The sequence below is a fragment of the Ovis canadensis genome, chromosome 1 (genome assembly GCF_042477335.2).
Source record: "Ovis canadensis isolate MfBH-ARS-UI-01 breed Bighorn chromosome 1, ARS-UI_OviCan_v2, whole genome shotgun sequence".
Taxonomy (NCBI): Eukaryota; Metazoa; Chordata; class Mammalia; order Artiodactyla; family Bovidae; genus Ovis; species Ovis canadensis.
In genome coordinates, this window is record NC_091245.1 from 275,353,287 (window position 1) to 275,378,789 (window position 25,503).

Genomic DNA, 25,503 nt, shown 5'->3' on the forward strand with positions numbered 1-25,503 from the left:
GGACAGACACCCGGAGGCAGGAGAGAGGGAGGGCCAGCGGCGGCCTCATCAGACAGAAAACACGGAAACAGCTTCTTGGCGTGAAAGATCTGTTCTGGTGCCGTGACTCAGGGGAATCTTAGCATCGGGTGGGTCAGTTGTGTGTGACAGTTTAAGACGATTTGCATCGAGAATCGGAGTCCATTTGAATATAGGAAAAGATCAGAAAGAAAACTTGAAGACGCTTTCTATTAGTCGCTTCTCTTACCTGGGAGCAACTGCTTAGCAAAAGGTCAGGTGGAGTTCTGTTAACTAAAGAAGCTATTTAACTGGACATGGTGGACCTAGGAGTCACTTGCTCGTCCACAGCTGCTCAATTAGCACAACAGGGGTAGTGTCAGGGGCCTAGTTTACACCGGGCAATGACACTTTTGTGGTCAATGTGCTATAAATACATGTTGAAGGATGCAGACATATGTACACTCTGTGTATGCACACAGAATTTATGTAGCATACATGTCTATGCAGGAACTATACAAGCACCTTGCTCTCTGTCTCCTTCTAAACTCGCTGATACTAGAATGGTACTTCCCAGTAAATTCATTAGCCTGTCCTCAGTCCAGATCATGCTTCCTGTATATTCTCTAAATTGGAATTTGAGGCTGAGGGAAAGAGAGAAGGGAGAGAAAAGTCCACACACAAAAAGAAACTAAGGAAAGAGCAGAGAAACACGAGAGGCAAAGGCAAGAAATGAAGCAGGGCAGGGGGAGAAATAGCTAAGGAAGGTGTTCTGGGGTGTCAAGAAATAATGAAGAATAGAAGAAAAGCTGCACGAAAGAGGAAATTTTAAAAAAATCCCTTCTTCCCATTCCAGCACCTCAATAGCTTTTATTCTCTCCCAATTTACATTTCCTATTATTGGTTAAATTAAATTAAATTATTGGGTTAAATTAAAAAACCAGGAACTCAGCTCTCTCTCCCTGCATCACACCCACCAAGTCCTTGTGCAGACAGAATGCCTGCAAGACAGGAAAAAAGGCAAAAGGATGAGGCTAATCCTGCTCTCCACAGGAGGCTTTACCGGCTTTGAGGGTCTCGGTCCTCTCGGAAATGACAGAGACCGTGTGTGTGATCTGATTCCGCAGCTTCTTCAGAAACGTCTGGTTGTGGGCAGCCAGGTCAGAGAAGGACTTCAGCTGGGACACGTACTGCTCAGCAGGGTGAGACGCGATCTTCTCCAGCTGGGTGTTGTTGGCCCCCTCTACGCCAATGGTGAAGACAGTCACCCCCTGGCGCCGGAGGTTCACAGCAGCCTTGGTCACGTTGTCCTGGGACTGGCTGTGGGTCACGAGCACGGCGATCTGCGGCACCCCCTGGTTCTTCCGACTGCCGTGCTGCGCGCTGAAGACTTCTTTCCTGATCTTCCTCAAGGCGGCTCCAGTGTAGGCCTTGCCAGCCAGGGGAGCAAGGCTCTGGATGTCCTGCAGAACCTCCGACTTGTTTCCGCCCCTGCTCAGCGTGCTAACCACCTTCGTCTCGTTGCTATAGGCCACGAGGCCAACCCTCATGCAATGCTCTTTGATGTCCAGAGCAGATATGCTTTCTTCCAGGAATTCTTTAAGATAGTCAAAGTCCTCCCAGCTGCTGTTGGTGGACATATCCAGCAGGAACACAACGTCAGCCACGGAAGGGCCTTGGCAAACTGCGGGCAAGGGACAAACAGGCAGAGTTTTAATTCAGCATCTCTGCTCAGCACTAAAGACACGTAGAATTATGAGCAATTATAAATAGAATTCACATAGAATAACCAAGCAATTTTGCACGAGAAGGAAGGAGGTATCCAAACTGATGATGAAGCTGAGATCAAAGTTTTCTGGGCACAAAAACTGGACCTTAAGCTCACCTCCAGGCTCCAGTTTCTACATCTGTAAAATACAGGTAACAAGAATATTGATCTCATAGAGTTGTTGTAGGGATTAAATGAGATCATGTCAAGTTTAGCATGGGGTCTGGCACATAAACAGTCACTCAGTTAACAGAAACTGCGGCTATCATATTAAAATCCACCACTAACATCAGCAGTTACAGTCCAAACATTCTTAAGGGATGGAAATGTAATAGCAGTTAATATTCTAATATTTTATCTGGGGAAAATGCTCGTAATAAGATCCCATATTTTCCTAGATTACTACAAGAAAGCATTCTCTATTGTCAGTATATGTCACTTCACTCTGACAACCAGACATAATGTGAGTTTATTATGTCACTTGTCTGGACTTGTACACTTAGAGCAAATTTTTTTTGCTGTTGTTTTTACTAGCTCTCCCCTGTCCCTGTCGTGAGTGATGTTCATAAATGCTTGGCCATCCTTGCTAATAGAATAGTACAAGGGGACAGACCAAGAGAGCAGGTTGGAGCTGGAGCAGAGCATGGGAAAGCTAATTTAGAACAGAGCTGCTGGAAGGCGCAAGTGCGGGGCTGATCCCACACAGGTGTAGCTCTAATCCCAGACCACAGTCTGGCCCAGGGCCAGGTCATATCGCTTCCAAGAGCGCCTGCAGCTTCCTCTCTGTGGAACAGAGGTTTTGGACTCCCAGAAGTTGTTTCAAGCTGTAACAGTCTGTGGTGACTTTATATGGCTTTAGGAATTAAGGATTTTTTATGGCTTTAGGAATTAAGGATTTTTTTAGGAGCAAATTGTCCTTTTAAATGAACCAGAAATGAAACTACGTAGCAGCTGAAGCCCAAGGAGAAAGCTCAGACAGCTGGGTGGCAGGGAGGAGGCAGCCTATAAACAACAGGCAATAAGATAAGTGAAACATGGAAAACCAAGGCTTCCCAAGTTTATTGGATTAAAAAGGCCACAATCGTGGGGCATGCAGAAATTAACACCTGAAAATGCAGGTCAGCTTTTGCGGAAAGAGATGCTCACAGAGTCTGCATCCTTTCCTCATGCTGATTTTCTGAAAGTATTTTCTCATCATCATCCCTACACATGTACCCTGACCCACCTTCCACAAGGACGTCATTGACTGCCCCATCCTTGTACTGAGCTGCAGCCTTGAGAATCTGCGTCATGTTTTGGGAGAACGTGCTGAGGTCCCTGACCGTCCGGAGGCTGTAGTGGAACTGGCCCGTGGCCATGGCCTTCAGGGTCTTCTCAGATGCCCCCTGCATCCCCACCGAGATGATCCTCACCCCATCTTTGCGGAGCACTGCGGCGGCCTCTTCCACAGCATCCTCGGACTCGGCGGAAGCCAGGACCACCAGGATTGGGGGAAACTGTTTCCTGTCCCTCCCACTTGAGAAGTAGGCCCTGTGCACCTCCTGGAGAGCCTTCCCAATCCGCAGGGAGCCCCCCAGGAACCCGAAGTTCTTCTTGAGGTGGTTCAGCATGGGGCCTCTGCTCTTGAAGGTGCTGAGCTGGAACTCTCTGTGGAGCCCATCGCTGTACTGGGCCAGGCCCACGTGGTACTTGTCAGCCTCTATGGGGAGGCTGCTGATCATCTTGTTGATGAAGGCCTTCACAAACGGGAAGGACTTAATTCCCAGGTGGTCGGAGCTGTCCACCAGAAACACCACATCAGCATACTCCGGACCTACAAACCCACAGACAGACACAATGAGACCAAACTTCAAACACTTACTACCAAGTTTAATGCCAACCATATGGGAAAAACTTACTTCCCTCTTTTACTTGTATTTGTAATATCTTTCCAATGCACTGAAAAATAATACATATTCTCTCAAGAAAAGTATTTGTTTCTTAGGCTAATTATTTTATACACCTTCTCATTTGAACTGATCATGAAATTAAGCATCACTTTTGCAAGGAATTAAGTAGAAATAGCTAAATATAAAGAAGTAAAATATGGGTTTTTACATGTTTAGTGGATAATTTCCCTTTGTGTCCTTTTCTTCTTTCAGAATTTGACCTCAGTTTATAGAAACAAGATAAACAGTTTCATTGAGAATGAATCAAATTTGTTGAAGGGAGAAATCTGAAAAATAGCCTTTCATTTTGACTTCTTTTTAAACAATACAAGACCTAATTAACTTATAAACATATTAAACTTATAAACATATTAGTTTTACATTCAAAGTGTCAAATTGATGAGTTTTTAAAAATCCTAAAAATCATAAATATGAGCTGTATTTATCTATCTTAAAATTATTTATGATATCTTTTGATGAGTCATGAGTGGGCATTATAATTGGTAAATTTATTCTTACATATGAAAAATGTGACAGAAACCAGTAAACCTTAAGCTAGCAAAGAGATTATAGTTTACGTTTCTATTGATAATGTAATTTTTACATAGGAATGCAATGCTTTGCTGAGCTTTTAAGGCTTCATTCAATGCCAGATTGAATGTTAGGTATGTGAAATTATATTTGTATGTGATAGAGAAGCATTTGGTTCAAGCACAAAATATAATTTGCTGGCGGTTTGTCTGCTGGCTTTAATTCAGAGCTCTCGTGACTGTACTATAAGATCCATTTCTTGTCCAGGGAAGGGAGGGGACATACCTGTGTGTGTCTCGATGTTGTATGTTTAAGAAAACACAGTGTAACTGAACAGGCAGTGTGAGTCCTAACTTTGTTATCAGCTAATTCTCCCAGCTCTGTCAAGCCATTGGACATACTTGGGCCTCAGTTTCCTCATAATTAAAATGGGTAGATTCGACTAGAAAACACCTAAGGTCTCTCTTTACTCTGATACTCTGATTATCTGAAATAGTTACTACATAAATTCTGATCAAATTAAAGGAACTTCAGTCTTTTCCTGTCAACAGCTGCTAGGAAAACAGCCTTAGTACCCCTGCATGTTACTTTACTCTCTTTCGAGCGGTCTAATCAGGACATAGTGGATTCCACCGTCCTTTCTTTTCTTCTAAGCAACCTGATTTCAGCCAGTTTGAGATTCCTTTGATGATCATATATCCAGCAGCATCTCCGGGAAAATACTAAGTGAGGGGGAAACCAACGAGAGAAGGCTGGGACCCCTCCAAGAACTGTCAGGTGAGGACTGCCCAGGGTGGCTCAACTTGGGACCAAAAGTGACCTTTCTATTTATAGACAAATCCCCACATCTTGTGTGGAGAAAAAAAATGTAGCCACTGGCACAGGACGGGCCCATCACTGTATCTGAACCATGGAACAACTGGAGAAAAAGCATCGCCTCTCTTTGAAAAGCTTAATATCAGGCCCAGTGAGACACAAAGGAATTTTGTTTTCAGGGCAAAGAAGAATTTATCTCTCCAGAAAACTTGCTTCCAAGGTCAGAGTCCTTGAAAAAAAAAAAAAGAAAACAAAACGGTAAAACCAATCTAGGTGGCCCTGGACAGGAAGTGACTGATTATTTAGGAGGTGGGACTCATTGGAAAAGACTTTGATGCTGGGAGGGATTGGGGGCAGGAGGAGAAGGGGACAACAGAGGATGAGATGGCTGGATGGCATCACCGACTCGATGGACATGAGTCTGAGTGAACTCCGGGAGTTGGTGATGGACGGGGAGCCCTGGCGTGCTGCAATTCATGGGGTCTCAAAAAGAGTCGGACACAACTGAGCGACTGAACTGAACTGAACTGAAGGGCCATGAAGGCTTGACCAGTATTTTGACTTCAACTCCATTGGACATAGACTGCTGACAGACAGTGGACAGCTCTGGAGTTCCCTTTTCAGGGTAAAAGCACCTGCTTTACAATAAGCAGACACAAAATTTAAACTGGAGCCAAATCTGGATGTTTGACCAAGACAAATATTTTGGAACAAACAAACTAGGAAGAGACATTTCAAATTTTCCAGGCCTGAACTTAATGTGAAAAAAGAAGGTTGCATGAAAATGCAACCTCCCAGAAGACCTAGAAGAAGTTGAAACTGAGGACAAGAAAACAGCTCTCATATCTTTCTATCATGAAAAGGGAATAAACCTCAGAAACAAATGATTTTCCAAGGAACATGGGGTGACATCAAAGAAACTGAGCTGCCACTCCCCACCCCGCCCACTATTATCACAGTCAAAACAAGACAAAATTCTTAAATTTTAAGCAAGTCAGACTCATATATTATCTATTTTCCATAATGAGAATTAAAGAAACGAATTCCTTTCATTATTATCCTTACCAGAATGTTGGTTGACAGAAACATGGGAACAAATTATTATAAGAAACAAAATAAGCAGCATCTTCATATTTTAACCTGCAAAATCGCCAACTGGAAATCTGAAAAGGCAAAAACATAAACATCTAAAATTGTGTATATTACTTAGAAATCAAGACTCACACACATATGAGCACACAAAATTACATAGTAAATTCGGGGCAACAGTTTCTGAGGTTCCCTGACTGTTTGATCTGTGCTTTGTGGAAAAATAAACCACCAACATTTACAACATTTCAGTTCATTTCATTTCAATCACTCAGTCATGTCTGACTCTTTGTGACCCCATGAATCGCAGCATGCCAGGCCTCCCTGTTCATCACCATCTCCCGAGGTTTACTCAAACTCATGGCCATCGAGTCAGTGATGCCATCCAGCCATCTCATCCTATGTCGTCCCCTTCTCCTCCTGCCCCCAATCCCTCCCAGCATCAGGGTATTTTCCAATGAGTCAACTCTTCCCATGAGGTGGCCAAAGTATTGGAGTTTCAGCTTTAGCATCAGTCCTTCCAAAGAACACCTAGGACTAATCTCCATTAGAATGGACTGGTTGGATCTCCTTGCAGTCCAAGGGACTCTCAAGAGTCTTCTCCAACACCACAGTTCAAAAGCATCAATTCTTCGGCACTCTGCCTTCTTCATAGTTCAATTCTCACATGCATACATGACCACTGGAAAAACCATAGCCTTGACTAGATGGACCTTTGTTGGCAAAGTAATGTCTCTGCTTTTGAATATACTATCTAGGTTGGCCATAACTTTCCTTCCAAGGAGTAAGCGTCTTTTAATCTCATGGCTGCAATCACCATCAGCAGTGATTTTGGAACCCCCAAAACTAAAGTCTGACACTGTTTCCACTGTTTGTCCATCTATTTCCCATGAAGTGATGGGACCAGATGCCATGATCTTCGTTTTCTGAATGTTGAGCTTGAAGCCAACTTTTTCACTCTCCTCTTTCACTTTCAACAAGAGGCTTATTAGTTCCTCTTCTCTTTCTGCCATAAGGGTGGTGTCGTCTGCATATCTGAGGTGATTGATATTTCTCCTGGCAACCTTGATTCCAGCTTGTGCTTCTTCCAGCCCAGCATTTCTCATGATGTACTCTGCATAGAAGTTAAATAAGCAGGGTGACAATATGCAGCCTTGTCGTACTTCTTTTCCTATTTGGAACCAGTCTGTTGCTCCATGTCCCGTTCTAACTGTTGCTTCCTGACCTGCATACCTGCATATAGGTTTCTCAAGAGGCAGGTCAGGTGGTCTGGTATTCCCATCTCTCTCAGAATTTTCCACAGTTTATTGTGATCCACAGTCAAAGGCTTTCGTGTAGTCAATGAAGCAGAAATAGATGTTTTTCTGGAACTCTCTTGCTTTTTCCATGATCCAGTGAATGTTGGCAATTTGATCTCTGGTTCCTCTGTCTTTTCTAAAACCAGCTTGAACATCTGGAAGTTCACGGTTCACATGTTGCTGAAGCCTGGCTTGGAGAATTTTGAGCATTACTTTACTAGCATGTGAAATGAGTGCAATTGTGTGGTAGTTTGAGGCATTGCCTTTCTTTGGGATTGGAATGAAAACTGACCTTTTCCAGTCCTGTGGCCACTGCTGAGTTTTCTAAATTTGCTGGCATATTGAGTGCAGCACTTTCACAGTGTCATTTGTTAGGATTTGAAATAGCTGAATTGGGATTCCATCACCTTCACTAGCTTTGTTTGTAGTGATGCTTTCTAAGGCCCACTTGACTTCACATTACAGGATGTCTGGCTCTAGGTGAGTGATCACGCCATCATGATTATCTGGGTCATGAAGATCTTTTTTGTACAGTTCTTCTGTGTATTCTTGCCACCTCTTCTTAATATCTTCTGCTTCTGTTAGGTCCATACCATTTCTGTCCTTTATCGAGCCCATCTTGGCATGAAATGTTCCCTTGATAGCTCTAATTTTCCTGAAGAGATCTCTAGTTTTTCTCATTCTGTTCTTTTCCTCTATTTCTTTGCACTGATCACTGAGGAAGGCTTTCTTATTTCTTCTTGCTATTCTTTGGAACTCTGCATTCAGACGCTTATATCTTTCCTTTTCTCCTTTGCTTTTCACTTCTCTTCTTTTCACAGCTATTTGTAAGGCCTCCTCAGAGGCCATTTTGCTTTCTTGCATTTCTTTTCCATGGGGATGGTCTTGATCCCTGTCTCCTGTACAATGTCATGAACCTCCATCCATAGTTCATCAGGCATTCTTGTCTATCAGATATAGTCCCTTAAATCTATTTCTCACTTCCACTGTATAATTATAAGGAATTTGATTTAGGTCATACCTGAATGGTCTAGTGGTTTTCCCTACTTTCTTCAATTTAAGTCTGAATTTGGCAATAAGGAGTTCATGATCTGAGCCACAGCCAGCTCCTGGTCTTGTTTTTGTTGACTGTATAGAGCTTCTCCATCTTTGGCTGCAAAGAATATAATCAATCTGATTTCAGTGTTGACCATCTGGCGATGTCCATGTGTAGAGTCTTCTCTTGTGTTGTTGGAAAAGGGTGTTTGCTATGACCAGTGCGTTCTCTTGGCAAAACTCTATTAGCTTTTGCCCTGCTTCATTCCGCATTCCAAGGCCAAATTTTCCTGTTACCCCAGGTGTTTCTTGATTTCCTACTTTTGCATTCTAGTCCCCTATAATGAAAAGGACATCTTTTTTGGGTGTTAGTTCTAAAAGGTCTTATAGGTCTTCATAGAACCATTCCACTTCAGCTTCTTCAGCGTTACTCGTTGGGGCATAGACTTGGATTACTGTGATATTGAATGGTTTGCCTTGGAAACGAACAGAGATCACTCTGTCATTTTTGAGATTGCATCCAAGTACTGCGTTTTGGACTCTTTTGTTGACCATGATGGCTACTCCATTTCTTCTAAGGGATTCCTGCCCACAGTAGTAGATATAATGGTCATCTGAGTTAAATTCACCCATTCCAGTCCATTTAGTTCTCTGATTCCCAGAATGTCAACGTTCACTCTTGCCATCTCTTATTTGACCACTTCCAATTTGCCTTGATTCATGGACCTGACATTCCAGGTTCCTATGCAATATTACTCTTTACAGCATCAGACCTTGCTTCTATCACCAGTCACATCCACAGCTGAGTATTGTTTTTGCTTTGGCTCCATCCCTTCATTCTTTCTGGAGTTATTTCTCCACTTATCTCCAGTAACATATTGGGCCCTTACTGACCTAGGGAGTTCCTCTTTCAGTATCCTATCATTTTGCCTTTTCATACTGTTCATGGGGTTCTCAAGGCAAGAATACTGAAGTGGTTTGCCATTCCCTTCTCCAGTGGACCACATTGTATCAGATCTCTCCACCATGACCCTCCTGTCTTGGGTGGCCCCACATGGCATGGCTTAGTTACATTGAATTAGACAAGGCTGTGGTCCGTGTGATCAGATTGGCCAATTTTCTGTGATTATGGTTTCAGTGTGTCTGCTCTCTCACGACACCTACCATCTTACTTAGGTTTCTCTTACCTTGGACGAGGGGTATCTCCTCACGGCCACCCCTCCTGACCTTGAACGTGGATTAGCCCCTCTTACAGAAGCATAAAAAAGTTTCTTCTGGCCCCTAAACCCTGTAGAAACATGAGATTTTGGATAGTCAATGGAAGTAGCCAGATGCATTCTAGTTCCACCAATATTATGTGTTCCTAGTAATTATTTTCTCCAGTCTCACCCTCTGTCCACTCATTGCACAGGCAATTTAGACTTCACAATTAGGACACAGTCTAAGGCCTGACTTGTAATTTTTCCATTATGAACATGTAGGTATATTTCATTTTTGAGAAGTATTTATAGATGTGGTCAAAATTCTATTTACTCCTTTTGCTACATAATTACAAGTAACCATTTCCCTTTATCCTTAGATTTGAGAGAAGACATAAAGAAGTAAGTAGTGATCCTCCATATCCCATGTGATGGCTTGCTCCTCAGAACGACACAGTTCGTACCATGTTGCTTCCAACTACTTATAACCATATGAATCAAGGGCTTTCTGATTCTAATTTGGCCTAAAACATTTTCAGCCACCTTGAGTTTTCATTTCATGGGATAAAATAGGCTATTGAAGATATTGACAATAAATCTGATCATTAAGCAGGTTGGGCTCATTCTTTCACTCATTCATCCACTGAATGAAAAATGAATTGATCCAGGATAATAAACTAGCACTTCTCTTTCCTGCTCAATTCTTACCCAAACATGTGTTTGATACATGTGGCTATCTCATTCCTTTGTCAGGCAGTCTCCTGTTGTGTAATATTTCACCCTTTCAGAAAATGGACCTTTGCCACAAAAAATTCCATCACCATTTCCTCACCTACTCCATCGTCCCTCTGACATTCTGGAATTTGGGATTCTGTTCTTTCCTTCATAGGAACTTTGGACGATATAAACTTTTCAGGCTGTGAGTCAGTTTATCCATTCTGTTTCAGAGGAAATCAGAAAGCTGGAAGGGGCCCTTAAGAGGTTATATTCAGTCCATCCTCTCATTAAGAGAAAGTTTAGCCCAAACGTGGATTGCCCAAAGTGAAAATTAAGTCATACTCTTTGTACAAATCCTCTGGTCGGCCTTGACCATGTGCCATTCCCTGTCCCAGCAGCTTTACATGCGTTCTCCTGTTTGATGTTGATAGCAAACCAATAAGCAGGTCATCTTATTGTCCCTATTTTGCAGATAAGGAAGCAGATTCATAAAGATGACATGGATAAAATGGGCCTTGCTGCTGCTGCTGTTAAGTCTCTTTAGTCATGTCCGACTCTGTGAAACGCCAAAAATGGCAGCCCACCAGGCTCCCCCGTCCCTGGGATTCTCCAGGCAAGAACACTGGAGTGGGTTGCCATTGCCTTAGTTAAGATTAAAACCCAAATCACTCTGATTCAAAATCTGGACAGTAGCACTCAGCTCCTTCTCCAGTGCATAAAAGTGAAAAGTGAAAGTGAAGGCGCTCAGTCATGTCTGACTCCTAGCGACCCCATGGACTGCAGCCCACCAGGCTCCGCCATCCATGGGATTTGCCAGGCAAGAACACTGGAGTGGGGTGCCATTGCCTTAGTTAAGACTAAAACCCAAATTACTCTGATTCAAAATCTGGACAGTAGCACTCAGTTCCTCTGCATTCTAAACTAGTATTGTTTTCCTAAAATTTATTTTATTGAAGGATAGCTGATTTACAATATTGTGTCAATTTCTGTCATATACCAAAATGATTCAGTTATATATATATATATATTCTTATCCTTTTTCCCTTATGGTTTATTGAACCATAATGCTATATAGTAGGGCCTTGTTGCTTATTCATTCTATATACAATACCAAAAAATATTATTAACACAAAAAGTGTCTCCAAGTTTTTGGTTCTATGTCTTTTTTCCCCTAAGTATTAAGGGATACTGGTATTTGATTTCATGCCTTTTTATTTTTGCTTTTCAAATCAGAGCTTTATGTTGTTCACTTCTCATCTGTTTACATTATGAACTCTATAAATGAGTGCTGTCTTTAGGAGTTATGAGAGATAAGAGAAGAAGCTTTAGGTTGCTCAATAGGATAAATAACAAAGATGGAAGACAATAGCACTGAATGCAAGTTAAAACCTGGATAGAAAAATGAGGGTTAGGTGAGGACACAAACAGCATGCAGCATCTGGAAGTTTCCCCATGCAGGTGGTCAATACTGTTGATGTCATTCAGGCACTAAGTTGTGTCTGACTCTTTGTGACCCCATGGCCTATAGCACACCAGGCTTCCCTGTCCTTCACTGTCTCCCAGAGTTTGCTCAAACTCATGTCCATTGACTCAGTGATGCCATCCAACCATCTCATCCTCTGTCAGCCCCTCTCCTCCTGCCTTCAATCTCCCGGCATCAGAGTCTTTTCCAATGAGTCAACTCTTCACATCAAGTGGCCAAAATATTGCAACTTCAGCTTCAGCAGTAGTCTTCCCAAATGAATAGTCAGGGTAGATTTCCTTTAGGATTGACTAGTTTGATTCAACCAGCCTGGCATTTCACATGATGTACTCTGCATGTAAGTTAAATAAACAGGATTATAATTTATAGCCTTGATGTACTCCTTTCCCAATTTGGAACAAGTCCATTGATTGTTCCATATCTGATTCTAACTGTTGCTTCTTGACCTGCATACAGGTTTCTCAGAAGACTGATATTCCCATTTCTTTAAGAATTTTCCACAGTTTGTTGTGATCCACACAGTCAAAGACTTTAGCATAGTCAATGAAGCAGTATGTTTTTTCTGGAACTCCAGTGCTTTCTCTACAACATCGACAGATGTTGGCAATTTGATCTCTTGTTCCTCTGCCTTTTTAAAATTCAGTTTATACATCTGGAAGTTCTGAGTTCTTGTACTGTTGAAGCCTAGCTTGGAGGATTTTGAGCATTAGCTTGCTAGCATATGAAATGAGCACAACTGAATGGTAGTTTGAACATACTTTGGCATTGTCTTTCTTTGGGATTGGAATGAAAACTGACCTTTTCCAGTCCTGTGGCCATTGCTGAGTTTTCCAAATTTGCTGGCATATTGAGTGCAACACTTTAACAGCATCATCTTTAAGGATTTGAAATAGCTCAGCTGGAATTCTAGCACCTCCAGCAGCTTTGTTCGTAGTGATGCTTCCTAAGGCCCACTTGACTTCACATTCCAGGATATCTGGCTCTAGATGAGTGATTACACCAACATGGTTATCCAGGTCATTAAGATCTTTTTTTGCATAGTTTTTCTGTGTATTCTTGCCACCTCTTCTTAATATCTTCTGCTTCTGTTAGGTCCTTCTCGGTCCTGTCCTTTATTGTGTCCATCTTTGCATGAAATGTTTTCTTGGTATCTCTAATTTTCTTGAAGAGATCTATAGTCTTTCCTATTCTATTGTTTTCCTCTACTTCTTTGCACTATTCTCTTAAGAAAGCTCTCTTATCTCGCCTTGATATCCTCTGCAACTCTGCATTCAGTGGGTTTATCTTTCTTTCCCTTCCTCCTTTGCCTTTTGCTTCTCTCCTTTTTTAGTTTTCGTAAGGCCTCATCAGACAGCTACTTTGTTTTCTTGCATTTCTTTTTCTTGGGGATGGTTTTGGTTACCACCTCCTGTACAATGTTATGAACCTCCGTCCCTAGTCCTTCAGGCACTCTTGTCTATCATATCTAATCCCTTGAATCTATTTGTCTCCTCCACTGTATAATCCTAAGGATTTGATTTAGGTCATACCTGAATGGCCTAATGGTTTTTCCTTTCTTTCTTCAAATTAAGGCCAGATTTTGTAAAAAGGAGCTTATGATCTGAGCCACCCTCAGCTCCAGGTCTTGTTTTTGCAATGTATAGAGCTTCTCCATCTTCAACTGCAAAGAATATGATCAATCTGATTTTGGTATTGACCATCTGGTGATGTCCATGTGTAGACTGTCCTTGTATTTTTGGAAGAGGGTGTTTGCTATGACCAGTACATTCTCTTGGCAAAACTCTGGTAGCCTTTGCCCTGCTTCATTATGTACTCCAAGGCCTAACTTGTTGACTTCCTATTTTTTCATTATAATCCCCTACTATGAAAACGACATCTCTCTCTCTTTGGTGTTAGTTCTAGAAGGTAGCTCTTCATAGAACCATTCAACTTCAGCTTCTTCCACATCAGTGGTTAAGGCACAGACTTGGATTACTGTGACGCTGGGTGGTTTGCCTTGGAAATGAATTGAGATCATTCTGCTATTTTTGAGATTGCACTGAAGTACTGCATTTCGGTCTTTTTGTTGACTATGAGGGCTACTACATTTCTTCTAAGGGACACTTGCCCACAGTAGTCAACATGATGGCCATATGAATTAAACTCGCCCATTCCTGTCCACTTTAGTTCACTGATTCCTAAGATGTCAATGTTGCATCTTGCCATCTCCTGGAAAGTTGAGTTCTTTCAGATAGCATCTTGTCAAACAATTTTTTGAACCTTTAAGTGGAATGCCAAATCTAGTGTCCTGTAAGGCTTATATATACAAGGTGGAGACCAGCGGAAGGGGCTCTTGAGGTTTATGTGCACTGCTTCGGGAGTGTGACAGGCACACAAAGGGCCAGTAGGGAGAGCAGGCGGACTAAATCCCTGAGTTAATGTAGGGTTAGCATGGGCTCATTTTACCACATGATGGTCTGCCTGTAATCTGTATGTTGTTCTTTTACCAGACATGGTCAGGATTTGCATCCTTAAATTTTTAACATATCTAATTATTTAAAATCAAAATTGTAAATACTCAAAGAAATGAGGGGAGAATGAAGGAGACAGTATTTAGAGTAATAACATAAAGCTTAAATTCATGGTGCACCCCATGTTAATATAGCAATAGTCTGATTGATTACTTATTTTACAAACACTCTCAAAAGTGAAAATCTCTTTAATTAGAATTTTTAGTACTCTATTCATTCTGATTTGGGCAAACTGGGCTAGTACACCTTTTCCAAAGTTAAATACTTTAAGAGAAACCTTAAAATTTTTGGATCTCAAAACCTTGAGCCTAATGCCCTCAAGGTCCATCCGTGTAGTTGCAAATGGCAAGATTCCACTCTTTTTTATGGCTGAGTAACATTTCATTGTACATGTGCGTCTTGTTTATCCATTATTCTGTGTTTAGATTAAGATGGAGAAAAAGAAATACTGTCTGACTTCACTTTTATGTGGACTCTAAACCATACATGAACAAACAAAATGGAAACAGACTCATAGTACAGAGAGCAAACTCGTTACTGCCAGAGGGAAGCTGGAGTTGGGGAACAGATGCAATCGAGGAAGGAGAGTAAGAGATGTAAACTTCTAGCTACAAAACAAATGTCACAGGGTGTAATGTATACACAATAGTCAATAACATTGTAACTATTTTGTCTGGTGACAGATGGTAACTGGTCTTGCAGTGATGATCATTCCTAATGTATAAAAGTTAAAAAAACACTATGTGGTATGCCTTAAACTAACATAATGTATATTAATAATAACTCATTTTATAAAAATAGAGTGAAAAAATCTGGGTCTCTGTAAACTTTCTGTTGAGAAGGTAGAATGTTACTAATTTAAACTACAGCTGCAAAAGCAATACAGTTATCCAGTCTTTGGCTCCACACCCAGAATATTTAGAACTTGTGCAACACTTCTCCTGAGGCTACTAAGAACCAGGGGCTTCGGGGAGATCTCTGCCCCATGAGCCAATTCATAATCTGTTTAATAAGATATGTCTTTGAAACAATGTTAAAAGTCAGTAAGGGATACAAAACAGACTTGAGCAGAATAAAGATAAATGCCATTTCTTTCCTTTTAAATGAGCATACAGGAAACATCATTTTTAAGTACCAATTTTACTTTTCTTCGGAAACAAGAATGCTGTCGGCTTCTGTATTATAAGAAGCAACGCTGAGTCTGTGTCATAAAGCTCAAGACAAATGATTGTTTGCTTAGTAAATGCCCCATCTCCTCACTGTTTCCCTTCCTCCCTTCTTATAAGTCAAAAACTAAAAGAAAAATATTCAAAGTGAGAGTTAAGTTCATGTTGAAATGCTGTGGGATAAATCCTTGGCAGACAGCAGCAACAAATAAACATTGAATCAACGATGGTGAGCAAAACAGAGCAGACAAGTGAGTGCTTGCGGGCCAACTCAGTTTCACGGTTTTACTGTTCATGTCACACTTCCCCCAAGTGCATTTTCTAGAAACACAGAAAGAGGCTATGCACGGAGGTCATACTTGAACAAGGTCATGCAGGTGCCCTCAACACTATAAAATGCACACTCTTCTCTGATGAGGGGCACTCGGCTCATCAGAAAGAGCTCTGGCTATACAGTCTCATGGCCTGGGTTCATGCAGTCTTTGTTGTGTGACTTCAGATACACTTCACTTCTGTACGCTTCTCATCTGAGGCACAAGAGCTACATTCTCTCTAATTTCTAGCAGCTCCACACAGGGAACCATTCTGTGATCTAATAGACAGTACTAGCAGGGGGGAAAAAACCCACAGATAATTAAGCTAAGAACACATGGAAATACTGAGCCCACCTTCTGAAACAATCCTGAGGAGGAAGCTGCCCCAGAACCCCTGTAGGTTCTGTGTATGAGGGGCTCACTCCAGCCAGAGGAGGAGCCTACCTTGACTACTAATCCTTTCCAGGTCTAAAGATGCTGGAATCCTCCTAGATCCCAGGACATAAACTCGAAGGGACTCAAATTTCAAGGAGGCAGATCCACTAGGAACGAAGTGCCCGACTTAGAAAAGTTACAGAATAAATCCAGAAGTCCTCCAGAAAGACTAAATTGCTAAAACTTAGAGCAGAAATCAGCAAATTATAAAACAAACATAAAATACTTTTAAGGATTGCCTGTATAGTTTTTAATTGTAATTAATTAAGCAATTAATTATCATGTTTAAAATTCAATTTAAAATATAAACTGAATTTGTAAAGAAAATTAAGTTGAAATTAATTGAAAAATAAAAGAAAATTAATTGAAATTAATTGATTTTAATTTACTGATTAATTTTAAGTTTTAAAATTCAATTAAAAATATATAAAGAAAATTAGGCTTTGAAAACATCAACCTCACAATAGACTGATCAAAATGAAAATAAAGAGAGAAGGCATAAATTGGTAATTATATAAATGAAAAAGAAGACATAACTAATAAATAAGGCAAAGACTTGTAAAAAATTGAAACAGTATTTTAAAATATTCACAGGAAGAAAATCCCAGGCCCAGATGGATTTATTGGTAAGTTCCACCAAACTTTTAAGAAACAGATCATCTGAAACTTCTATAAATTATTTCAGAGGTTAGAAAAAGATGAATATTCATCCTTTCAGTTACATGGAACCAGTAAAATCTCAATATGCAAACCAGTTAAGTACTGTAAGAGAAAGGAAAATTAAAAATCCATTTTATTCATTAGTATAAATACAAAAAATCCTAAGTAAGACACTAGCAATTCAACTCCTTTAGTGTATAAAAAAGACAATACACCATTATCAAGTTGGGTTTATGTCCGGTATGCAAGGATTTTTAAAATTAGAAAATATAGCACGTAAGAATTAAAGATTTTAAAATTAAAAAAAAAAGAAAATATATTTTTCCAAATAAGAAATGAAGATGGCTAACAAGCACATGAAAAGACGTACAATGCTGCTAGTCATCAGCGAATGCAAATCAAAACTACAACAAGATTAGCACTTCACACTTGTTTAGAAAGGCCATCATCAAAGAGAACACAAATAACAAATGTTGGTGAGGATGTGGAGAAAAGGGAACATTTGTACACTGTTGGTAGAAATATAAATTGATTCAGCCACTGTTGAAAATACTATGGAAGTTTCCCAAACAATAAAGATGAAACTATCATATAACCCAGCAATTCCATTCTTGGATATATATTCAAAACAACAAAACACTAATTCAAAAAGATACATGCACCCCAGTGTTCACAGCAGCATTATTTACAAGCCAAGACATGGAAGCAATCGAAATGCCCATCAACAGATGAACAGATAAAGAGGATGCATATATATATATATATATACATATATACAATGGAATGCTGCTGCTGCTGCTGGTAAGTCACTTGAGTCGTGTCCAACTCTGTGTGCGACCCCATAGACAGCAGCCCACCAGGCTCCCCAGTCCCCGGGATTCTCCAGGCAAGAACACCAGAGTGGGTTGCCATTTCCTTCTCCAATGCATGAAAGTGGAAAGTGAAAGTGAAGTCGCTCAGTTGTGTCGGACACCCAGCGATCCCCCGGACTACAGCCTACCAGGCTCCTCTGCTCATGGGATTTTCCAGGCAAGAGTACTGGAGTGGGGTGCCATTCAACCATAAAAAGATTGAGATATTGCCATTCGCAGTAACATGAATGGACTTGCGGGGCATTAGACTAAGTAATGTAAGTCAGACAGAGAAAGACAAATACTGTAGGATATCATTTGTGTGTAAAATCTAAGAAATGCAACAAACTAGTGAGTATAGCAAAAAAGAGGCAGACTCCAAGAACAAACCACTGGTTACCACTTGGAGGGGGTGCAACATGCTGGGGGAAATAGGAGGCACAAATGTCAGACAGGCTCAAAGGGAGTATACCCAATATTTTGTAATAACTGCAAATGAAAGTACATTTATAATTGTACCATCTGAGCCACCAGGGAAGTCCTGTATAAACATACAATATTGAGGAAAAGTATATTAAAAAGTTTTTAAAAGACCAAATATAGTCTAAACAATTAGAAAATACCTAATTACCACATCAACATACTAAAGGAGATAAACTGTAAATATGAAAGGAAAACCACTTAATTCATAATTTTACAAAAACTCAGTAAACTAGGAGTAGAAGGAAACTTAACTGGATAAAGGATATATATGTGAAATCTGCAACAGATAATCAACCTAATGGGAAAATATTAGAAATACTCTCTCTAAAATGAAGAAGCATAAAGTGGTCCTCCTTTACTCTAAGGTTCTGGCGAAATTAAAGCCTGAAGGATGAAAAAAAGAATAAGAATGAATAAAATTGTCACTGTTTACAAGTGATATGACTGTCTATATCTCTAGACAAGTTATTAAAAATAACAAGTATTCAAGATGTCTTCACATAACATCGAGATATAAAAGTCAATTGCATTTTCATGTATATACAATAAGGAACCAGAAAACTTAATAATTCTTTTAAAATAGTCATGTTAACATAGCATCAACGTCAAATACCCTCCTCCCCAGAAAACATTAAAATATGTAATATGTAAAGGTCCGTCTAGCCATGGCTATGGTTTTTCCAGTGGTCATGTATGGATGTGAGAGTTGGACTGTGAAGAAAGCTGAGTGCCGAGGAATTGATGCTTTTGAACTGTGGTGTTGGAGAAGACTCTTGAGAGTCCCTTGGACTGTAAGGAGATCCAACCAGTCCGTTCTAAAGGAGATCAGCCCTGGGATTTCTTTGGAAGGAATGATGCTGAGGCTGAAACTCCAGTACTTTGGCCACCTCATGCTAAGAGTTGACTCATTGGAAAAGACTCTGATGCTGGGAGGGATTGGGGGCAGGAGGAGAAGGGGACGACCAAGGATGAGATGGCTGGATGGCATCACTGACTCGATGGACATGAGTCTGAGTGAACTCTAGGAGTTGGTGATGGACGGGGAGGAGGCCTGATGTGCTGCGATTCATGGGCTTGCAAAGAGTCGGACACAACTGAGCGACTGAACTGAACTGAACTGAAAAGGTTGAAAGCAAAGTTTATACAGTTTTACTGAACAACAATATACCAAGGGAATGGAATAGACAGTCCAGAGATGACATGCATAATAGCCTTGGTAAACCAGTGGGGTGGGCGGGAAGTGGTTATTTACATGGAAAGAAGTGAAACTAGATCTGTCTTTCACACTGTATACAAAAGTCAACTACAGAGGGATAAAGTTCTTAAATGTTAAAAGCAAAACTGTAAAATATTAGGTAAAAACTAGTATTTTGTATTAATTTATGCCAGGGTCCAGCCCCAGTGGATCCAGGGTAATTCGAAGGGGAGACAGAGTTGGCGTCCTAGGAAAAAGCTATTTAATTAGAAATTTAAAGAGAGATTAGAGAAGAATAGTGTAGTAGAAAAATTAATGGAGAAAAATGCTGAATAACTTGGTTTATGTGGAATACCAATAAAACTCCAAGACAAGGAATTTGCACCATCTACATAGGCCACCGGCGCCCACTTGAATAGCAGAGGGTGTCCCGCCTTGGGCTCCCTTTCACGTGGGTCTTAGAAGCCAGGGCAAGTAAGTAGACATGGCGAGCATCCACGCTCCAGATGGGAATTCAGCCAGAAGGGGAAAGAAAGAACGACATGGGGGAATCAGTCTTTCCAGAAACTGATCCATTTTCTTTATTTTCAGGTTTGCTTATATACTTTTTTTTTATACATAGGGATGAATACAGAGTCGCGTGGGGTCAGCAGACATGACCCTTGTCAAAATCAGGTGCTTCATATAAAAGTATACAAAGGTTTTAGGGGTTTTACATCATCTTCTGGCCATGAGGCCTGCTTCATTTATGGCCCTTTCTGATAATGGTCAGTCAACCAGAAAACTTCTTTTTTCCAGGGGTGATTTTTTCTTAAACTAGGTGCCACCCTCCAAAGGTACCAGATAAAGTTGCATTCCTGTAGGGTGAGGGTGCAGGGGGTTATAATCAAGAAAAGGAATTTACTTAGCCTAAGGTTTAACATGATTAATATCAATGGTTAATACTTATTTCTCCCATATGCTAGTTATATTCATTATAAGGGCAAGGAATATAGGGATTTAGCAGCAAATATTGGCTCAACAAATGAAAAACCCTTCACCAATATAATTTCTAATCAACCCACTATACTATATTAATAATTTTCTAACTTCTCAAAAGAGTCTGTATTTAGAAAGTTTTAAAGCATCTCGTGCCTCTCACAGTTGGGAGGCTGTAAACAATCACATGTGGCCGGATGAACCTGCTCAGGCAGGCTAGAGAACCTTCAGAGGAGTTTGTAAGTTAAAACACTCTTGTCACACCCAGGAATTTTTATTAACTTGGAGCTGTAAGTTAACTCCTTCTCTGAAAGAGGTGGTGGGGGTCAGCCCCCTGTAAAGTCAGAGGTGTAGGTGAGAGCATAAAACAGTAAAGTAGGCAGACTCTGGTTTTGGGGGTAGATGCTTGTGAACAGGGGGTCTCCTGAGGCTCGATCCCGCCTTCGCGTTATGCCGAGCCTCCTTCCTCATGACCTTTGCCATGGGCGGAGTTCCTCACGCTGTCTCCTGGCAAATTTAAGTGGATACATTTTCAAACTTGCTTTGCGATTGTTCAGGCACTAATTTATATCCAACTCTTTGTGACCCCATTAATGGCAGCACACCAGGCTTCCTTGTCCTTCACTGTGAGTTTGCTCAAACTCATGTCCATTGAATCTGTGATGCCATTCTCTGTCTCATCCTCTGTCATCCCTTTTTCCTCCTGCCTTCAATCTTTCCCAGCATCAGGGTCTTTTCCAATCAGTTGGAAAGATGGTCTTTTCCATCAGTTCTTCACATCAGGTGGCCAAAGTACTGGAGCTTCAGCTTCAGCATCAGTCCTTCCAATGAGTATTCAGGGTTGATTTCCTATAGGATTGACTGATTTGGTCTCCTTGCTGTCCAAGGGACTCTCAAGAGTCTTCTCCAACACCACAGTTCAAAAGCATCAATTCTTTGGTGCTCAGCCTTCTTTATCGTCCAACTCTCATATCCATACATGACTACTGGAAAAACCATAGCTTTGATTAGTGTTGTTTCTACTTTTTAACTGTCTAGGTTTGTCATAGCTTTTCTTCCAAGGAGCTAGTGTCTTTTAATTTCATGGCTGCAGTCACTGTCTGCAGTGATTTTGGAGCCCAAGTAAATAAAATCTGTCACTGTTTCCCCATCTACTTGCCATGAAGTGATGGGAACATATGCCATGGTCTTAGTTTTTTAAATGTTGAGTTTTAAGCCAGCTTTTTCACTCTACTCTTTTACTTTCATTAAGAAGCTCTTTAGTTCCTCCTCACTTTCTGCCATAAGGGTGGTATCATCTGCATATCTGAGGTTGTTGATTTTTCTCCCAGAAATCTTGATTCCAGCTTGTGATTCATCCAGCTGGGCATTTTGCATGATGTACTCTGCATGTAAGTTAAATAAGCAGGGTGACAATATATAGCCTTGATGTACTTCTTCCCAGATTTTGAACCAGTCCATTGTTCCATGTCTGGTTTTAACTGCTGCTTTTGACCTGCATACCAGTTTCTCAGGAGGTAGGTAAGGTGGTTTGGTGTTCCTATTTTTGTGACCCACATGGTCAAAGACTTTAGCATAGTCAATGAGGCAGAAGTAGATGTTTTTCTGGAATTCCCTTGCTTTTTCTATGATTCAACTGATGTCGGCAATTTGATCTCTGGTTCCTCTGCCCTTTCTAAATCCACCTTGTACATATGGAAGTTCTCGGTTCATATGCTATTGAAGCCTACCTTGAAGGATTTTGAGCATAACCTTGCTAGCATTTGAAATGTGTACATATTGGGAAAAGATATTCACAATACTGATAAAGAATTTGTATCCTTTGATCTGTTTATGTCTTCTTTGATTTCTTTCATCAGCATCTTATAGTTTTTGGAGTACAAGTCTTTTGTCTCCTTAGGCAGGTTTATTCCTAAGTATTTTATTTTATTTTTTGATGTGATGGTAACTGGAATTGCTTCTTGAATTTCTTTTTCTGATCTTTCAACATTAGTGTACAGAAATGCAACAGGTTACTATGAATTAATTTTATAACCTGCAACTGTACCAAGTCCACTGGTGAGTTCAAGTAGTTTTCTGGTACCATCCTTAGGATCTTCTATGTATAGTATCATGTCATCTGCATACAGAGACAGTTTAACTTCTTTTCCAGTTTGGATTCTCTTGACTTCTTTTTCTTCTCTGATTGCTGTATCTATGACTTCCAAAGCTATGTTGAATAAAAGTGGTGAGAGTGAACATCTTTGTCTTGTTCTTGATTTTAGAAAGAATGCTTTCAGCTTTTCACTATTGAGTATGATTCTAATTATAGGTTTATCATATATGGCCTTTATAATGTTGAGCTATGTACCCTCTATGCCCACTTTCTGAAGAGTTTTTATTGTAAATAGGTGCTGAATTTTGTCAAAAGCTTTTTCTGCATCTAATGAGATGATTGCATGTTTTTTATTTTTCAATTTGTTGATGTGGTGTATCACATTGATTGATTTGCAGATGTTGAAAAATCCTTGCCTTCCTGGAATGATTCCACTTGATCATGGTGTAAAATCTTTTTAATATATTGTTGGACTCAGATTGCCCAGTATTTTGCTGAGGATTTCTGCATCTATGTTCATCAGTGATATTGATCTATAATTTTCTTTTTTGTGCTATCTTTGTCTGGTTTTGGTATCAGGGTTATGGTGGCCTCATTAAATGAGTTTGGAAGTTTTCCTTCCTCTGCAACTTTTTAGAACAGTTTAAGACGGATCAGTGTTAGCTCTTCTCTAAATGTGTGAAGCTGTAAAGTCCTGAACTTTTGTTTGCTAGGACGATTTTAATCACAGTTTCAATTTCAGTGCTTGTGACTGGTCTGTTAATATTTTCTATTTTTTTCTGCCTCTGTCTAAGGAGACTGTACCTTTCTAAGAATTTGTCCATTTCTTCCAGCTTTTCTATTTTATTAGTCATAAACAGAAGGAAATATGTACTATGTTTATGGATTGGATGAATCAATATTGTCAAAATGATTATACTACTGAAGACAACCTACAGATTTGATGCAATTTATATCAAATTGCCAATGGCATTTTTCACAGAACTAATGAAAAAAAATTTCAAAATTTGTATGGAGACACAAAGGATCCCAAATAGCCAAAGCAATCTTAAAAAAGAAAAATGGAGCTGGATAAATCAGGCTTCTTGACTTCAGAGTATACTACAAAGCTTCAGTCATCGAAACAGTATGGTACTGGCATAAAAATAGAAATATAGATGAATGGAACAGGATAGAAAACTCAGAATTAAGCCCATGCACCCATGGTCAATTAATCAATGACAAAGAAGCAAGACTACACAATGTTGGAAAGACAGTCCCTTCAACAAACAGTGTTGAGTAAACTGGACAGCCACATGTGAAAAAATGAACTTAGATTATTCTTTAACTCCATACACAATAATAAGCTCAAAATGGATCAAAGACCTAAATGTGAGACTGGACACTATAAAACTCCTAGAGGAAAACATAGGTAGAACACTTTATGACACAAATCACAGCCACATTTTTTTTTTTCGATCCATCTCCTAGAATAATGGGGGGGAAAAACAAAAATAAATGGGAACTGCTTAAACTCAAAAGGTTTTTCTTGGCAAAGGAAAATATAAACAAAGCAAAAAACAACCCTCAGATAGGGAGAAAATGTTTGCAAATAAAGTGACCGATAAGGGATTAGTCTCCAAAATTTACAAACAGCTTATGATGCTTAACAGCATCAAAACAAATAACCCACTTTAAAATGGGCAGAAGACCGGAATAGAAGTTTCTCCAAAGAGGACATGCAGACGGTCAATAGGCATATAAAAAGATGTTCAATATCTCTAGTTATTAGAGATATGCAAATCAAAACTACAGTGAGATATCACCTCACACTGGTCAGAATGGCTATCATAAAAAATCCACAAACAAGAAATGCTAGAGAGAATGTGGAGAGAAGGGAGCCCTCCTAACACCTGGTGGGAATGTAAATCGGTACTCTGGAGAACAATATAGAAGTTCCTTAGAAAAATAAAAATAGAGCTACCGTATGAGCCTGCAGTCCAACTCTTGGGCATATATCTGGAGAAAAACATGATCCAAAAGAATACATGCACCCCAGTGTTCATTGCAGCACTGCTTACAATAGCCAAGACATGGAAGCAACCTAAATTCCAGAGACAGAGGAATGGATAAGGAAGATCTGGTACATATGTACAGTGGAATGTTACTCAACCATTAAAAAGAGTGAAATAATTCCATTTGCAGCAACATGGATAGACCTAGAGAGTGCCATACTAACTGAAGTAAGTCAGATAGAGAAGGAGAAATATCATATGACATTCCTTACAGGTGAAATTTAAAAAGCAATGACACAAAAGAATTTATTTGCAAAAAGAAAGAGACACATAGAAAACAAACTTACAGTTTCCAGAGGGCAAGGATACTTAGGGACTTTGGGAAGGTCATATACATATGGCAATATTTAAAATGGACAACCAACAAGGACTTACAGTATAGCACAAGGAACTCTGCTCAGTGTTATGTGGCAGCCTGGATGGGAGGGGGGTCTGGGGAAGAACGGATACATGTATATGTGTGGCTGAATCTTCTTGCTGTTCACCTGAAACTACCACAGCATTGTTAATCAACTATATCCCCAATACAAAATAAATAGTTTAAAGTTTGGGAAAAAAATAATTGGTATCAAAAATATATAATACTCCTAGAATTTCTATGAATTGGGCAAAAAACATAAACTGAAAGCATAGACCTGCCTGAAAAACGTATAGGCACTAACCATATGAAGAAATATTCAAATTTATTAATGCTCAGGGAAACGTGAATCAGGGTCACATGGAGATGTCATCTTATAATCAGCAAAAATTTTAAAGTCTCACAAAATTAATAGATCGAGACTTCATACATTTTTGGTGCAAGTGCAAATTGGTACAACCACTTTGGAAAACAGTTTGGCATTATCTTATAAAAGTGAACATTCTCAAGCCCTGTGCCCTGACAACTCTACTCCTGGGAAAG

General features: G+C 40.0%; 1 protein-coding gene across 2 annotated transcripts in view; it reads right to left on the reverse strand.

The window, feature by feature from the left end:
- COL6A6 (collagen type VI alpha 6 chain) overlaps positions 1–9,737 on the reverse strand; it is a 124,415-nt gene extending 114,678 nt beyond the window's left edge. For both annotated transcript variants that reach the window (XM_069568296.1, XM_069568290.1), the window contains exons 1-4: positions 9,650–9,737; positions 6,106–6,203; positions 2,991–3,578; positions 1,061–1,681 (exon numbers count right to left, since the gene is read on the reverse strand). In XM_069568296.1, the coding sequence (XP_069424397.1) occupies positions 1,061–1,681; positions 2,991–3,578; positions 6,106–6,172 (1,276 nt within the window). In that variant the 5' untranslated portion in view covers positions 6,173–6,203; positions 9,650–9,737. The remainder of the gene's footprint in view (positions 1–1,060; positions 1,682–2,990; positions 3,579–6,105; positions 6,204–9,649) is intronic.
- Positions 9,738–25,503: the final 15,766 nt, after the last annotated feature.